The 18,020-nt window shown below is 53.1% G+C and overlaps 1 protein-coding gene across 2 annotated transcripts in view; it reads right to left on the reverse strand.

Annotated features, from left to right (window-relative positions):
• Positions 1 to 18,020, reverse strand: part of ASTN1 (astrotactin 1) — a 269,721-nt gene that overhangs the window by 153,687 nt on the left and 98,014 nt on the right. For both annotated transcript variants that reach the window (XM_045838783.1, XM_045838782.1), the window contains exon 2: positions 15,906 to 16,093. In XM_045838783.1, the coding sequence (XP_045694739.1) occupies positions 15,906 to 16,093 (188 nt within the window). The remainder of the gene's footprint in view (positions 1 to 15,905; positions 16,094 to 18,020) is intronic.

Raw genomic sequence — 18,020 nt, forward strand, 5'->3', positions numbered from 1 at the left:
TCGTTGTAGCTTGTGGCTCTCTGTGCCATTAGCACGCGGCTGGGAGACAGCGGAGGCCTCACTTCCATTGATGGGATTTTTTTCTAGGGAAACGAACGGACCTGTACTTGGAGCTGACCCGTACCCTACAGCACAGACCTGCATGAATGGGGGGGTCTCATCCCCAGAGAGGTCGAAGGAATGTGTCATCACATTCCAGAACACCTAACGGCTGGGAGGCCTGGACTATGTGCTCCACAAGGAGAGGGATGTAAAAAATAATTGTTCAGTCCCTTCTCCTAGAAACTAAAGCTTTATTTTTAGTTTTTTTTAAAGATTTTATTTATTTATTTTTAGAGAGGGAAGGGAGGGAGAAAGAGAGAGAGAGAAACATCAATGTGTAGTTGCTGGGGGCCATGGCCTGCAACCCAGGCATGTGTCCTGACTGGGAATCGAACCTGCGACGCTTTGGTTCGCAGCCCGCGCTCAATCCACTGAGCTACACCAGCCAGGGCTTATTTTTAGTTTTTAATTTATGCATTTTATACATATATGGAGTGGGAAAAAGTAGGCTTACAGTTGTTCATATGGAAAACAATACCATAACTAATAAATGACACTGTGAGAATGAAGTGTCTTGTGTACTCACAACCGTGAACCCACTTTTGCCCCACACTGTATATTTACACTAATATTTCTGCTTCCGTAGATTGACCGCAGGTAGGAAAGCTCTTCTTACGTCCACTCTGTCGCTGGGGAGACTACATTTGCCTGAGCAAAAGCACCAAGCATGGTTGGGGCCAACGGTTTTCAAGTGTTCTGTGCCACCGCACCAGTATGAACGTGGGCCCCCCGCTGGGAAGACCCCACCGGGCGGGCGCAGAGGGGCTGAAGCACTCCCACACCGGCTGTACCTCCGTGTTTCCTCTCCCAGACAGGCAGCCATACTGGAGCACAAGTTGAGTGGGAGGGACCGGGTGATAGATAGGTGGTTTACAGCGCTGCCTCCACTGCGGTGGAGAAAAAGAAGACCCGTCACAAGCACCAGCACTCTTCCTACCATCGGCACCCAATTCCCTCGCCGCACTTCACAACGGATGGGGACACGGCGCCGGGGCCGCCAACTGCAGAGCCATGAACACAGCCACCAAGGACCGTGTTTTCAGGGGAGCCTCGCTTGGCCAGAGCCGGGGTCAGGGGCTGCCCAGTCCCCAGGTCCTGGCAGGGGGCTTCTCCCCGGTGTCACACCAGGTGGTACCACCTCGGTCCTTACACCGTGCCCTGAAACACTAGAAGCTGAAGGTCTTACTCAGAAAAATCTTTGATGGTGATTTGCTCAATGTGAATTTAAAAAGAAATTAAATAGATATACAGAGGCGGCTGCGAGACCTGGACAGCTCTGGTGCGTGTGGCGGTCTTCCCTAAGGTCCCTCTTCTGTGGCTATGTGACAGGAAGAGGAGGGGTGAGGGTTCGGTGGAGAGAAAGGAGCCACAAGGAGCAGACGGGAGACCCGGACAGAACATTAGGCCAGAGGTCATGCAGGGCAGAGGCAAGGACACCGACTCATCAGCTGGGTCCGCGTCCCAGCAGTGCCACTTACCAGCCAGACAGCCCTTCGACCTCTGTGGGTCTCAGCTTCCTGTCTGACAGCCTTGCTCAGCTTTCCTCCCAGAACTGACCAGTCTGGGTTCTTTCCGACCTCCATGCAGACGCCAGGCCCCCGAAGGACACGGAGATGCATGGGCCCTCACAGCAGGGAGCTTACACGAGGGGAGGCAGCCTCATGCACAGGTGGGGACAATGGCCGGACGGCACACCAGGGACTCAACAGCACCCCTCAGCCCAGCCTCTCCACGTGCCCTGCGGGAGGTCCATCGTGGGGTGGACTTCAGAGTCATGAGACGTTAGAAATTACCTCACTCGGAGGAGACAAGAGACATTTTAAGCCAACGGTCCAGCACTAGTGACCTCACAGAAGTGTTCAGTAACCAGAAAGGCCCTGGAAAGATGGCGGAGCTGGTCCCTGTGGCCAGGACAGAGTGGGGAGCAAGGAGCGGAGGGAGATGAGGATCAGCTCATGAAGGGTCACCATCTGGGGATTACTACACACGGGAGTAGTAATCTGGGGATTCAGAGCAGAGGGACTCTACACACGGCTTTTTACCAGGAAGATGATGTTTTCCTTGGGACAGCCTGGTGGCAGGGAGAGGGAAGTTTTAAGGGGAATGAGAGGCAGGGGGAGCGGGTAGAAAACCCTCCAGCAGTCTGGTATGGGATGCTGGGGCCTGTATCTGTGGTGGCCATGGGGACGGGAAGAAAAGAGGGATCCCAGAGACATCTGGAAAATCAAATGAGCAGAGCTAGATGGCCAACAGAATGGGGAGGGAGAGGAGGACAGGGCGTCCAGGCTGGGGACCGTGGTGGTGGCCCTGGCACCAGGGGAGGCAGAGACGTCGGGGTGCAGAGGGAGGCTGGAGAGACCGAGGAGGCATCTGCCTTGGCCCGCGGCGTCTGGAACGTACGGGGGACACCCCGACCGGGGGATCTGTAAGTCAGAAGCTTGAGGGAGCGAAGCCATCGCTGGAGATGGAGAGAGTTGTAAGAACCAAGTGGAACAAAACATAATGCAAACAAATGATACTCGTTTCGCAAACACCAACTGGGGATGTTTCTTGTGCGAAGCACTGGGCTGGAAGCTGTAAGAAATATATGGATGAATCAGACTCAGACCAGAGCCTGTCATTTGGGAGCCCAGGGATCGGGAGGGAAGAAAAGACTCATCAGGATACCGACACACTGGATGGAAATAGACACCAGCAAGAGAGAGCCTCGGAGAAGTCCTTCCTGCCAGCCCACACCGGAACCAAGGAGGCGGTGCACTCTCCGGTAGAAGGACTGGGGAAGGGGGCCCGGTGGAGACGTCTGAGGTAGGACCTGAAAGGTAGGTGGGACCCGAACACATACATCTGGAGGGACAGGGAAAGCATAAGAGCACGAGGCCAAGGCCACGGCAGGGACAAGGACAGTGACCCGAGGGTGCAGAAAGTGGGATCCTGGGCAGTGAGAGTGAATGGGAAGGTTTAAATAGTAAGTGCATGATGTGTGTGGGTGATTTTCGGGTGAAGTGACTCTTTCTCCCTTGGACTGTTCTTCTCCACCACCCTGGTGATGGGGATGTTGTGAGCCGGAGAAGGCCGGCCGCACGGAGCACAGACGCTGGGGGACGCTTCTGGATGCAGAAACAGCCCTCGGAATGCAGTTGCCGTGTCACACAGGGACAGGTGCACGGCCCACTTCCCACTGGAACTTCTTTCGTTGGGGGAAACCGGCGAAAACGCACATCAGACCCAAGCCTGACCGGAGAGGCGAAGGGACTGAGCAGCGGCACGCTGGAGCACAAAGCGGGCAAGACCGAGGCAGCTAAGTGTCTGTGCCTCCAAGGGGGCTCGTGTTCCTGATGGAAACACGGCCCTGGCTTGTCCCTGTCCCCAGGTGGGGGCTGCCCTGGAACCCACGGGGCACACCCGAGGAGGAGAAGTCTGGGAGGTGCCCTGTGAGACCCCACGTTGCTATTTGGGAGGCCGGGGTCCAGGAGTTTTCCTTCCCAAGCAGACGTCTCCCACTCAGATGGAGCCGCTGTCCGGGGCACAGGGCACGCAGGGCAAGCGCGCCTGTCAGGGGACCCTCAGCCAGGGTCACTCTGCCTCCGGCCTCCCCAGAGTCATCTCAGGTGGGGCAGGAAATGTCCTCTCCCGAGGACCCGCAGTCCTCCATCGGTGATTCCACAGCGCTCCATGGGACAGCTCCTCCTCCGAAACCCCAAGCTGGAGGCTGCAGGCCCTTCCCGGGAGCCTGCTCCCTCCCGTGGCCCGGAGACCACTCGGTCCCGAGGCCAATGCCAGGAGACATTGGTCAGCCAAGGCCCAGGGCTCATCTAGGGAGTGGCTGTGGGGAGCAGAGCGGCTGAGCACCAGGGCCGGGGTCATCAGCACAGCAAACCCCAGGTGCCTGCAGAGAAGGCCCCGGGCCCCTTTCAGGGGAGCGGCACAGTGGGAGGTGCCGCTCCCTCCCAGGGCAGGACCGTCAACCCGGCCCACACGCACGCAAGCCCGCCCCTGCCCCACAGGTCAGCTCACGTTCATAAACGGGAGGGAAAGGGGGATGGCTGGTGTCCCCTGAGTCTTCACGTTCACATTCCTAGATTGTGGGAGCTGCAGGCAGCCTGCAAGGTCATCTGGCCAGAGGTCACCGAGGCCAGGTTCCCACAGCCCACCCACGTGTGCCTGGTCGATGGCCAGTGAAAGTGGGGGGCATTGTCACTTTATTATTTATTTTGTAAACTATCATTTTGCTGGACCTACACGGAAAGAACAAACTAGAGCATCGGGTCCATGCCTTTGCTGACATTTTTCATCCCAGCTACAGCTAAAATAAGTTCAACCAGAAAAAGGCAGTCCGTTTACATAAAAATATTCAGAAAGTAGGAATACAGATTGCATATATAAATGGCGAAGAAGGGCTAAGGTTTTGAGAACAGCCCTTCACAGATGAACAAACAGGTCGGGAAGGTGAAGGAACTTGCCCGAAGTTTCACAGACTTGCCGGGGGGCAAGGACCCCAGCGAAAGCCTCCTGACTTCTGGCTCAATGGTCTTATCCGACATTGGGCCGCCCGTCTCCTCTCCTCGGCTTCAGTCCCCGCTGCAGAGAGGAGAGAGAAGCGGACCCCCTGATTCCAGCTGGGGTGTCAGCCTGCCTCCCTGCTGCGGAGGCTGTGAGCGGAGCCCTGGCTGGGACGTGTGGGTGCTGTCCCACCCCAGCCCCAGGCGGAGTCCACGGAAGGTGGCCACGTCCTGGAGGGCCCGGGGCCACAGGTGCGGAGGCCGCGTGTTCCCATCGCACAGCACAGGCACGGGGCTGGGGGGGGGGCTGGGGATGCGCACAGCCCACCGGCAGCCAGCTCGGGGCCGGTGCCTTCGGTGCACACACACCGTGACACTTAGGGAGCAGAAGAGGGCGCCTTACCACCCCGGGGGATGCCAAGCCCTTCTGGGTTTGCTCTGTGTGGTGGCTTATGTCATTTTGTAGTAACGGGTCTACGCCCTATAAATGCCAGATTCTGACCTGTTCACGCATACATCCAAGATGCTTCTGTGTCTGAGTCCCAAAGCTCTTCATGTTCTCACTCAGACAAGACACAGGAAGGGAGGAAACAAAAGGCTGAGAGCTTCAATAAACAGCTGGTGTCAGGGGTCCCTTAGGGACCGCATCCGGCCCTGTCTTCTCTCCGGGACTCACCGTGAGCTCACCTTAAACAAACTTCGGGACTGGGGACCAGGGCCCAGAGGGTCCCAGATAACCGCCCCATAAGGCGCCCGCTGCAGCCAGCCCCAGTCCGACACATCAATGCACCGAGTGTCTGATGCATCCCAACTTAGAAGGCTCTTGACTCATCTCTGTTGCTATTCACGGATGTCAGCAGCGGCAGCACAGGGAGCAGGAGAATCACAAGCAGCAGGGCGGCTCCGAGAAGCCCCTGACCTCCCCACGGGCACCAGGGAGACCGCTAAGCAACCTTGTGGGGGGTGAGAGGCCAGATTCTTAACAAACTTTAGCAGAAACTTGAGAGGGTCACCACTGAGTTTAAGAGGCAAAATCTTAAAATTCTTTGTCCACCCTCAGCTTCGTCAGCAAGGCTGCGAGCCACCAGGAACTCTTCACGTCCTCCGCATCAGTCCACGCAAACCAGCTCGGATGCAGCGTGTCTGGACACAGAACTCTGTTCCCGTGTATGTGAGTGCGCCACCTCCATTAGGTATTTTGCTTTAAGGGGCTATTCGAACATGGCCAGATTTTTCTCATAAAAACCTGCTGCGCAGCCCTGGCCCGGTGGCTCGGCTGGTTGGAGTGTGGTCCAGTATACCAGAAGGGTGAGGGTGTGATCCAACGAGAGGCTACCAATCGATGTCTCCCTCTCTCTCCCCCCTCCCCATCCCCCCCAAAATCAATAAACATACTCTTGAGTGATAATTAAAAAAAAGTACACTGTGTTTGTCGTAACTGAAACCAAGCAGGAGCCATCAGCGGCACAGGGAAGAAAAAGCAGCATATTTGCTAATTGGTATCCTGTTTATATTTATACTTTTCTTGTCAAGTCTAAGCAGATTTTCGTTTTCATCAACTTTTGTCTTCACCAAACCCTTTAGTGCCTCCCAGGAGAGGCTAGTATGTTTGCATGTCCCCTGAATTGGTGACGGCCACACGCCTTGAATTGGTAGCAAGGACCGTCTCAGCCGATGCCTGCCTCCAGGAACAACCACAGTCCATCTGTGGGAGTCCGGTCAAAACCAGCAAACTGCCCTTCACATTGCAAGTACCGCCCTATCGCTTCTACCGAGTTACTAGATTTCAGTCTCTGTTTGGGCTCTGTAGGCGAAATGAGGAGAAAGTACTAGATCAGGGTCAGCAAACTATGACCTTGAGGCCAAACATGGCCTATTGCCTGCTTGTATAAATAAAGTTTTATTGGAACACGGCCATGCCCATTCACTTCCATATTATTGCATGGGGCTGCTTTGGCACGACCATGGCAAGGGTTGGGTGGCTGCACCAGGGCGCATGGGGCCTACAGAGCTAATACTGTTTCCCATTTAGCCTTTCATGGAGCCCTGGCCTACTTACCTGCCATGATCCACGCCAGCTTCCCTCCATGGGCATATATAGCTGGCTACCAAATCTAGCCTGTCTCCAAGCAGAGCCCATGGGTGTGACGGGGGTGTGATATTTAAAGACAAGCTCCAGGTCTGTGAGAGAATCCCGAAGCTTCTGATGGGGTGGACAGCGAGGGGAAGACAGCGTGACCTGGAGAAAAGGTACTGACACCATTAGGAATAAGAATCTGAGCTTTTCCACCCACCATTCCATGCCTTCTTTTCCGTTGTGAATGCAATAACAATCTCTGCATGCGTGGATACCTGCGCAGAAAAGGAATTCCCATAATGACATCATTTGGTTAATGATGAATAAATAAATTGGTGAAGTTCTTCCAGGGAAGCCTGGAGCCGGGCCTCTCATCCCAAACCATCACACAGCTGCTAGGAAACCCTACAAACAATGAAACAGAAGTGGTTTAACAGCGAATGCCCTGGATGTGCATGACCACATCCCAGCTTTGTACGGGGCTCGTTCTGTTGCTCTGATGTCCCTAACTGCCTTGGTCTTCTCCCTGGGCACAACTCCTCCAGGGCTCCTCCAAGGGGTTGCTATGCTCCCCTTCTCTGAAGAGGATTATGAAGCTGCTTTGCTGTGTCCCTCAGGCAGTGGCCCCCTGGGTAACACACGGCACACGGGATCGTTACAGGGAGCTTGCGTGGCACCCCGGAGTTTACCTGGTTGATACTGACTGGGCGCTTCCCATGGGTCAGGCACTGCAGGAAGTCCTTAATAAAAATCATCGCATCCGCTCATCAAAACAGCCTATGAAGTAGAATCTGTAATTCTCACTTTATAGATAAGGAGAGTAAGTTTCAAGAGATGAAGCAATTATGTCCAAGGTCCCTAGAAAAGTCTAGTAAGCGGCAGAACCAGGATTTCAACTGGTCCTTCTGCTAGCACAGCCCTTGGTACAAACTACCTCACCCACATTCAAGGCCACAGGCTGTCGGCCTCGTTGGCGTCTCAGTGCCCTTTGCTCAGAGCCACTCCGGGGTTTTTGGCTTATTTGCTTGTTTGTTGTTCAGTGCTTGATCTTTCTGCCCAGTCTAGCTCCTCAAATTCTGCAGTGGCTCAAGACTCCACCATGACAACATCTTGCCCGCATCTCTTTGTGCCCTCCCGGCCTTTACCGAGCGAAGGGCTCTCCTGCACCAGCTCAGGGAAGGAAAGTGACTCCACAGCCTGGAAAACGGGAGCAACCAGCTGCCCCCGGCGCCACCTGGCCCCAGAGTCCCCCGCAGACCCAAGCCTGGAGTCCAACACACTCGCCTCGAATCTTGGCTCCCCCTGTGTGTCCCCGGGTCTGTGATCTGCTTGCTCTGCGGCCCAGAGTCGCACATCTGAACAACGGGGGAATGTGTATCTAACTTCACAGGGCTGCTACGGGCGCTGATGGACAGTACACGTGAAAATAATCGTGCACACGTCCTGGCACACAGCGAGTGCCGCGATAGTGTCTTTACTGTGCCCATCGCCAGTTCTCAACATTGATGTGCACCCCGCAGAGGTGATGGCTCCTGCTTTCAAAGGAATCTCCTGGGATTTTTGGAACTAAGTCCTCCAAAGTATATTGTTGGCTTTTCTACCAATGGAGTTAAATGGCTGAACAGAATATTACATCAAGTTGTTAAAAGGCGTTAGTATCCTTGTGGAAATTTGGCCTCTTGGCTATTTTCCTTGCTGTGTGGACAAATGGGGTACCGTAAGGCCTCTGTGAGCCTCAGGAAAGAGAAGAACGGAATTGCAACGGGGCTATAAAAATGGAAAAGAATGGAGAAGACAGTGCGTTCCACCTAGCTCTCAGCTCTGCCAAAGGCGTCCTCAAATGTTGTGTTAAGAACATGATTGAATGTTCCTTGAAAGCAGAACCTTGTATTAATTTTCTATCTCCTTAGTAGCTAAAAGAAAAAGTACCTGAAGCCTGACAGATATTGTTACATGAAAGAATCAATAACTAAATAAATAAATGAGTCAATGAATCTTTTAAATCAATAATAGCTCAATAACGCTTTCAAAATGCTATTTTAATTTCTAAGAATGTACTCCAGAAGTGTGAAAGTATGTGTATGAAGAAGCCGAAGTTCACTGTTACATGACTTTCACAATTTGAGAGTTGGAAGTCCCCAACTGCCCTCTTCCCTTCCCTGCCAATAGAGCCACGGCCAGCTGTGGGGTGGCGCGGCGCTAGCCAAGGTTAGCAGGTGGGTTTAGCCAAGCTGAACAGATCTGAGCTTTCGGGGTTAGATGCCTGGTGCAGCTACAGAAGGAAAGATCTGTGTCCCACCGTGGTGGTGGGTCCTAGTGCCCATGGAGTTAGCTGTTCTGAAGTAACGGGGGGAGAAGTGTCAGAGGAGTCTCAGAGGACGGAAGTCGACAAAACAACACACACGGGTAAGAGGACAACACATACCAGGCTCTGACTACGAACCGGGACGCGAGCTGGCTGCTTCCCATGGAGCCTCGACTCTGCCAGCTGCCTCAGTGCAAAGCCTGGCTCTGCGACCCAGTGGTCGCTTAGCTGTAGGTGAGTTTCTTAGCTCGTCTGGCCCTCCGTCTCCTTGTCTATAAACCCTGCCTCGTGGCGTGGTGATGGAGATGAGAAGTAAGCTGATACACGCTGGAAACACTTAGTGTCTGGCACACAGTGAGTACTAAATAAGATGATGGGGAGGAGGATGGTGATGAACTCTCTGCAAGGGGGACTGCACTATGCCCGTGGCGTCACGCAAGTCAGACAGGCAGTCATGGCGTGCCAGTCTCTGCTCCAGGAAGGGGCTCTGAGCGGTGCCTGGGACAGAACTGGTCACTTTCTCTGCCTGGTCCTGAGGACAGAAGCCAATGTCCTCATCACTACAGCCAACAGGAGGTTGGGGTTACATCCACCTGTGGGATCACTTGATAGGAAAAGCTCCGAGCAAACGGGAGGTACGGCAACTAGGGAGAGCCCCCCACTTCTCCCCCGAAGCGGTGCGATGGGGGAAGGGACAAATGCAGGGCATCTGGCAGCACGGGAGCAAAGCTGGAAACCGTGTCAAACTGCCAGAAGTCAGGAGGGGTCATGGTAAGGTGGCTTGATGAGCAGATGGGAAGTACAAACATAGAAAAACAATAAAATGGGGGGAAATTTAGAGTCAAGAAGACAAAGACAGTAATTCACAGAGGGAGGAGCCACAGAGATGGGTCGGCCAAGCTCACGCCCACACCAACAACGTAACGTGGGGCCTGCACAACCAGCCGTTCCAGGCTTCGTGAAATTCTGCTGTTTGTTCTTGTTTGTCTGTTTGTTTCCTTGGAGGACTCCTGTCTCCCTTCCCTCCACATGAATGCCTATCATCAAAGTCCATTACGGAGAAGGCCTGTGTGGGTCTCCATTCCTTAAAACCGAAAAGTGTAACCAATGCATCCATTTCACAGGTGAGGTGATGAAGCTTCCAAAAGAGTCAGCAGATTACCTAAAGCGGTGACGCCAGGGAGTGAAGCCCACCTCCCAACTCTAAACCCGGCGTTGCTTCCCATTACACCCAGCCCCCGCTCCCCAGGAACACAGGAGGGTGGCAAGAAAGATGCACCAACGGAGCAACTGAATGGCTGACGGACGCCCATGTACCTGCAAACCGTGGAGCCGGGTGAGGAGGTTTGCAAGCCACACCCTCCCTTGGCACTTGGAATAGCCTCCAAAGGAAGCCCGACACCTCCGGTCGTTTGCGCATCAGCCTCTCAGAGCCAAGACCCTAGAGCGAAGAGGTTTTGTTTTCAGGGATCTTGCTGATTATTTCAGGAACTGCTGTCCCTTTCCTAACGGAAGGCAAGGTACACAGGGATGACTCTGGCACGCGGGCAGTACGCCGGTCCATCAGTCCAGCCCCATGACAGCTGCCTGAATTGCTAGAAAAGTTCCTTGCACTGAATCAGGACCTGTCCTTCTGTACCTTCCAACTTATCACTCTGGCTCTGTCCTCCATGGTGACGCAGGACATGTTTAACGCCTCTGTTTGACTCTGAAAGGTCAGAAAGATCGGCCCCGGTGAACTAGAGCATCCTCAGTCAGAGCTACACAGACACTATCAATTGGCCATAAAGATGTACAAGGGACGCTGATTAATATTTGCAACAGATTTTCTGAAGGAAGAGCTGTTGACAGAACAGGCATCTTGCCCTCTCTCCTGTGCCCACGAGCACTGAGTAAGGACGGACCTGACGGTCTCGGCGGCCCCAGTGATGACCACGCCCGGAGCCGCTCTTCTCTGCCCCGCCGGTGGCTGAGCTTCAGGAGGGAAGCAAAGATGGCTCCGAGTGAAGCGGCCCCGGGTGCTCCGGTGCTCTGGCAGGCGGACCAAACTCCATGGGCACAGGGAGAGGAGGGGCGGGGCTTCGGCACAAAGCCGTCCTCAGCCGTGGGAACAGATGCTGGTGGCTCCCGTAAGTGCTCTGTGGCCTTTGTACTTGACTCCGCCCCACGTGGAGCTAACTTCCCCAGCGTGTCCACCCTGTTTCTGCACGCTGGGACCCTACAACAGCACCCGTGGTCTCTTTTATCCCTGAATCTTGTTCTATTTTTCTCCCGAAAGAAAATGTGTCTTGGACTCATCTGGGGTGCCCCAAAACAAGGAGCCTGGAGACACTGGAGGAGCCAGTGGTCAAGACACAGAAGCCTGCAGACACCGGCCAGCTGGCTTCGAGCAGCGGGAGCTAGATGTCCTAAGCAACGCCCACGCCTGACTGGTGGGCTTCGTCACATCCTCGGGGGGATAGACAGACGCTCAAAGATGACCTTTTCCCCACCATTGTGAATTGTGCCTGAAAAGGCTGAACTACAGAAGATATTACCTACCGGTCAGAATTATCGCTACAAAATATATATCAAACCAAAGTATTTTTGAAAGGCTCTTTGCTGTGAAAAATGCACTCAACCAACCTGGATGCATAGTGGAAGTCTATTAACACTGTCACCTTTAATTACAAAGATGAAATATATATATATATATATATATATATAAAATCATTAAAATTCTGCCCTGGCTGGTGTGGCTCAGTGGATTGAGCACCGGACTATGAAGCAGAGGGTCGCTGGTTCGATTCCCAGTCAGGGCACATGCCTGGGTTGCAGGCCAGGTCCCCAGTGGGGGCCACATGAAAGGCAATCACACATCGAAATTTCTCTCCCTCTCTTTCTCCCTCCCTTCTCCTCTCTCTAAACATAAATAAATAAAATCTTTAAAAAATCATTAAAATTCTATTAGGCATCACCAGATTTTGTAACACACTTTACGAAGAACAATGTAGATCATATGATGAATTAGCCTAAGTAAAATAGGACATGCATATCCACACAGAGTCTGAACAGCTGGCATAAAGCCATGTTGAAACTCGATCTTCTCAGGAATAAACAATTTGCTGATTATTGAAGAATTCCTGGACTTCTGGTTTAAACTCAGACACCAACTTTCATTTGATGATCTTGCCTTCACTTGTTCAAGAGTTTGCCAAAGCCTATGCTTGTGTACTTTTCCAGTTTTAAGTGCCAATTATCTTGCAACATTTGAAGTAAATCTGTTCGGCCAAGTTTGAGTCACACAGCAGTTTGTTAAAATACACTGTTTGACCTGAAGAGCAATGATATAAGATTTCGGGAGGAAAATCCAATTATTTTATGCCAGGAAGAAAGGGTACCCTTTCAGAACAAAATTATTCAAAAATTTTAGGATGCGATTGAAAAATAAGACAAGCATAAGGTTTTTCAAAGTTTTAAATTACTAAGTTCCCGGCTGAGGTATTGATTTTCTAAAAGCCCACGATTTGCTGAGGATACATTTGTCCTGGGCACCGCGGAAGAAATGACTTACTGATTTTCACTCACACAACGCCACAAGGACACCAAAAAGAGGTTCTTCTTTGTTTCTCATTCTCTCGTTACTTATAGTTTGTGTTTAAAACAGAAGGGGGTAAATGCAAAATACAAAAATAAACAGCGGCCCGTGCACGGAGGCGAGATGGATGGGAAAGGTATACATACAAAACCAGAGAAATGTAAACTTTAAGGTTTTCACAGAATCATCCATTTCCTCTGCGCGTAATGGAAATACTTAGGATTATCAGTTAAGCTCTTAAATATACATTTTCTTAACAAGAGAGCAAAGGTTGGGTATATTCATGTTTTGATAATCACCGTAACTTTTCTCTTGGTCGAATTATGCTAATTGGGTCCAAACTAAAACCGTTATCAACAGAGACCATTATGGTTGATGAGAAACAGCGCTGCTGCTGCTCCCTCACAGCTGCAGCAAGACTTGTAGGTTTGGCGGTGAGAGTTCGGGGACGTGCGTCCCACCGCCCAGCCCTGCTACTAGTCAAAGGGCTGTGCTGCCTTCTTACACTAAATGCTGTCATTCTGGGTGCCTCAAGCAGTTGCCTGGTTTATGTCTGCAGGAGGTGACATGAGGGATGTCAGGTGAAGTCTGCCCATCTCTGGGTCTCTCCAGAAGAAGCCACAGAGACTCCAAGAACCACATCTTCAAACATGACACCCTCAAGACTTGGTTTCTAAGCTGAGGGCAGATGCGCAACTTCAGACTCTGAAATGGCCCCTACACCGGACTCTGAAGGACGGGGGGGGCAGCGTGGGAGGGTGCGTGGTGTGCGCTGGGAGTGGAGAAAGGTGAGACGGCAAGCTGGGCCTCGGGGGACCCCGCTGGCCGCACCGTCTTTGAGGAGGAGGGGAGGACGTGCTTCCCATGTCCATTCACTCGGGGATCCCTATTTTCCGATGGAAGTCAGAGGAACTGCTGGATTTTTCATGCAGCTGAGAGTTTACTCACATCCAAGAGGCCAAGCCGGAGACCAGCGCGAGACTTGTCCACTCTCGTCCTTTGCCCATGCCATGGCAGCCTCCGCCTCCTCCAGCCTCACTGGAAATAACTCCATGTCAATAGAGCTGGAGGAATAATATCTCCCACTTTATCTGAGAACCAGAATGTCACTAGGTGGCCTGCCATGGGTGACCGGTAGCACATGCAGGAAGATCTGAGGTGCAGGAGTGAGGCTGGCTGTTGCTCTTTCCATTCAAGTGGCCACTGCCCACTAATCCTTGCCCCGGGGGGTGGTCTCTGAACAAGAGCAGCATTGGTCGTGTAGGCTTCTCATGTGAGTTGTCATATTTTAAGGGCACAACCTATTTCCTCGCAGACTCTGGCATCCTTGCTCAGCGTATTTCTATCTTCACTGCCACTCGCCCCTACAAATGGGTGTGAGCGCGTGCACACAAGCACACACACACACTCAGACACACACCTAGTTCTCTGGGGAACTACTGGAGTACCTCAATGCAAGGACAGGAAGTGGGTCCTTCCTACACTGAAGATAAGATGCAGCAACCGGGACAAGCTTTAGACGGTCGGTCTGGCCAGGACCCTCGCACTACTCCGCTGCCCCCCACTGGACCCATCTTCTGACACGCTGCCTGTCTTAACCTCTGGTAGTGAGGGTCTTTCTTTCAGACAAAAATCACACCCAGCAGCAGTTATTGGGACCCTCCATACACTGTTTTCTCCCACTGGAAACGCGTATTTGGCGTGACAAAGACTGACTCTTTAATGTGGTCTTGGACTCAAAGCAACCAAACAGGATGAACACCACCCCTGACCTTCCCACGGGGACAGGAGGGTCTGGACGGCTGGTGGGACGTCCACCACGGTGCCCCTCTTTCCGATCAGATGACAATGGGCCTCCACGCCTGTCACCACCGTCAATGTCAGGGCTGATTCAGCTGATCGGCCTGATCTCACCACAGCCTGGAAACGACAGACTACACGGGACACGGCCTTCCCCAACACAGGAAGCACCGGGTCTCTGGCTGCGAGGTGCAAGGACGGCAACTCCCACGTCATAAATCTCAACCAACCTGTAAACATGGGGCCTGCAATCTTGTTTACCTGTCTGCCTTCCAGCATATCTGGACATCGAGATTTACCATGCGTTACTCAAAGACTCTTTCCTTTGCTCACGTAGTTCGAATCCAGTAGGGCATACATATGCAGGTAATCTACCAGGCCAGGTATTCACAGGGGCATGGGTTGAGGAAGAAATGGAGGGACTGCATTCGTTGATTTTACCAGAGGTTTTTATGGGGAAGTTTTCTAGGCCAAGTATTTGGATTGTGGAGATTTTTGTGTGTCTAAAATGTGCTCAGTTTCCTCCAGTCTGATACACACAACTAAACAGCTTGTAGGGATGGTACCAGAGTAATAGATGCATTGAAATTCAGACCCAGACCTACCTCGGCTGGTTCCCAGCTGAGTTTCCTAACAGTGGAACAGCCCGTTGCCTCCACACACAGGGCCCACGGCTCATCGGTCAACAAGCCCCAGCCTGCTCTCGGGCTACCCGAGGAGCAGGAGATGTGTCGGCTTTGCCAACGTAACACTAATACACAAAATGCCAAGTGAGACAGGTATGTTCTGTGTCCACTGGGGAATTCATTCATCTATTCCACCAATATTCATCAGGCATTAAGTGCGTGAGCGCACTGCGCTAAGAGCTAAGGAGGCATCAGTGGACAACCACCGCCCAACTAAACCCTGCCTGCCACTGTGCGCCCTTGCTAGGGAGACTCTAAAACACCAGGATTTAATGATTTTTAAAACAATGGTAGGAATAACCTTCTGATTAGAACCTTCCGATCATCTTAAACATGCCTGAATAGGGCAGGGGGCACTGACGGCGAAGTGTCTGAGCCGGGCTGGAGGGAGCGGCCAGGGTCCACGGGCACGCCCCTCACTGCGAGAGGAGAGGAAGGCGGGGAGCTGACTCTGCCCCTGGCCCGGGAGCAGCGAAGAGGACGTGGGGCGGCGAGCAGCTTGGCTGCTCGGTCACCTGGCAAACATTCGCAGAGCAACCGTTATCGGGTATCCTGACACACCAGTTGAACAATGACCTTCTGCAACAGCCCACTGACCTGCCCAACGCCGCGGACGGTTTGTGAAAGTCGCCCCACGCCCAGGCATGTCCCTAGAGAGGAGGGTTGGGTGACGGTGCTGCAGGAGTAACTGCGACTCTTACCGACACCACAGGCGGAGGCGTTTCCCATAAACGGGACATTTGCTCGTAAACTCGATCAATGCTCACCATTATGGCACGGGGTCTTGCAGAGCTATGTGCATGGCAACAGGACACTCAATGTCAAGGTAATGCAGAGGCCAAGGCCGTGCCGCCCTTACCATGACCGAGATGTGCAGGATCCTCAGCTCCTCTTCCGCAGACTCGTGCTGGGGCTCCTCGGTCGGGTCCTGTCCGGGGAGGCTCGGGGCGCCGTCTTGGTGATGGATGTGGAAGAGCAGAGTGCCGTTCTCCAGCCACTGCTGCCTCCAGCGCACCAGAGGGATGTCCTCTGTGTTCCCGGAGATCTCTAGGGGACAACACCAAAGGCAGAGGTCAGAACTCCCACGGCACCAGTCCGAGTCACCTCATTCACCTTCTTCCTGGACACCGGTCCCCGCCAGCCAGGGTCCCCGGAAGACGACACAGGGTTCCAACGAGGGTCAGGTCAGGCTTCGTGCTGCCCCAAACCTCCAGGAAGGGAAGAGACCCTGAGAAGAAGGGAATCATTCCCCATAGGTCTTTGCACCATCATCGAGCAAGCCAGCCTCTCACCCATTGAGAAAAATACCAGGTAAAAAAAATTTCAGGTTCTTCCCCACATTTCTGCGATCCATAAGCATCCTCCACCCTGCGCGGTTTGAATACCCTGATACGCAGGCCCCTTCCCGGGTAAATACAAGGTTGTTTTCCTCCTGTAAATCTGAAAGTGTGAGTTCCCTAGCAATTACTCCCAGACACCAGCGAACCTACCAAGGAGAGCGCGGGTAATTACTAGGCAGAGAACAGGCCCTTACAGAAGCATCCTGGGAGTTTACTGCCGAGCGACGGGGCTGACAGATTATTTCTAAAACCACAATCATTTTCTGCATAGTCCACTGGAGATGTCCGATCCTCGCTGTGGCAGGTAAAATAATGTTTTCATTCCCCCTAATTTTTCTCCTCCCTCTCGCAGAGCAGAGCTGGGCTGGTGCGCGTGGAGAGGGTGGCGAGGAACCGGGCCCTTCCCACAGACATGAGCGCCCGCCTGCTCTCGGCGCGCTAGACGGAGGCGCTGGGCGATCCCCAACAAATCAGCCGCAGCGCTGCAATCACGCAGCGCACACCGCGGGCACTCGGCCCCCCGCACCCCCCCCACGCCATGGAAGAACACTGTCACTCACAGTCCTCTCGCCAACACTGTATCACGGCCCTCTCGCTAACAGTCCCACGCAACGCTGTGTCAAAGCCTTGAGACCTTCCACCGGAGACGGACCTGGTTAACCCAGCCTCTCCGGAACTTCACGGGGCCCCCAAACCATTTTTTCCTCAACGGCTACTACCACCGAGCAAACCGACATTCTGCTGAACACACTTGGGCGAGCTTTGCTTGATAAAACATCATTTTCATAAGGCGTGGCTTCTCCCAAAATGTATCAGCTCGGACCAGAAAAAAAAATAACAATTCCATAGATATAAAGAAGATTTAATAAGACACATTTAGAAGAGTATTCTCATCAAGTACCACCACCACAAAGAGGAAAGCAATTTTAAATATTTATGGAGTGTATACGTGTCTTTCACGATTTGTGTGAGGGCACAAAGGATGTTCTGCTCGATTTATTTCCTTATATGTTTATTCATTTATTTACCAGACACCCACTGGGCGCGTATCACGCACCCGACCCTGTTCTAGGCGCTGAGATACTGATCTCCAGAAGACCCTCGACATGTTCTCTGGGGTGACCCACCGTGGATGGACGCGGTGAGTGCTGCACCGCATGCGTGACTAAGCTTTGTGGGAACACAGGAGGAGGGAAGAGGGTAGCGGGAGGAAGGAGGGAAGAAAGCGGCCTTCCCAGCGGAAGGCGACACTGGCACTGGGCATGGAAGGGCGGGTGACTCCCTTTTAGCAGGAAGATCAGCGGGGAGAGGCCGTTCAGACACTGAGAAGAGAACAAGGAGGAGGAGGAAGAGGAGGAGGAGGAAGAATGTCGGCTGGTCATCTCAGGGTAGGTCAGTGACAAGAATCAGTGGGAGTGACAGGTCACGAGCCTGTGCCTAAAGGACCCTGGTAGGACCACCTGTCTCACGTGACAGCCCAGGGAGAGGAATAAACCAGGGGGTGTGAGGGAGGACCGGCAGGCTGCGAAGACTTAGCCCGTCTCCCTAATCACTGAGAGGACTCAGTCATCTCGGTGGGCGTTGGTCGCTCTGGGATGTGACCATCACAAACATCCAGGAAAGTGCCACAGGCA

The sequence above is a fragment of the Phyllostomus hastatus genome, unplaced genomic scaffold (genome assembly GCF_019186645.2).
Source record: "Phyllostomus hastatus isolate PE091 unplaced genomic scaffold, TTU_PhHast_1.1 phas_contig_283, whole genome shotgun sequence".
Classification (NCBI taxonomy): Eukaryota; Metazoa; Chordata; class Mammalia; order Chiroptera; family Phyllostomidae; genus Phyllostomus; species Phyllostomus hastatus.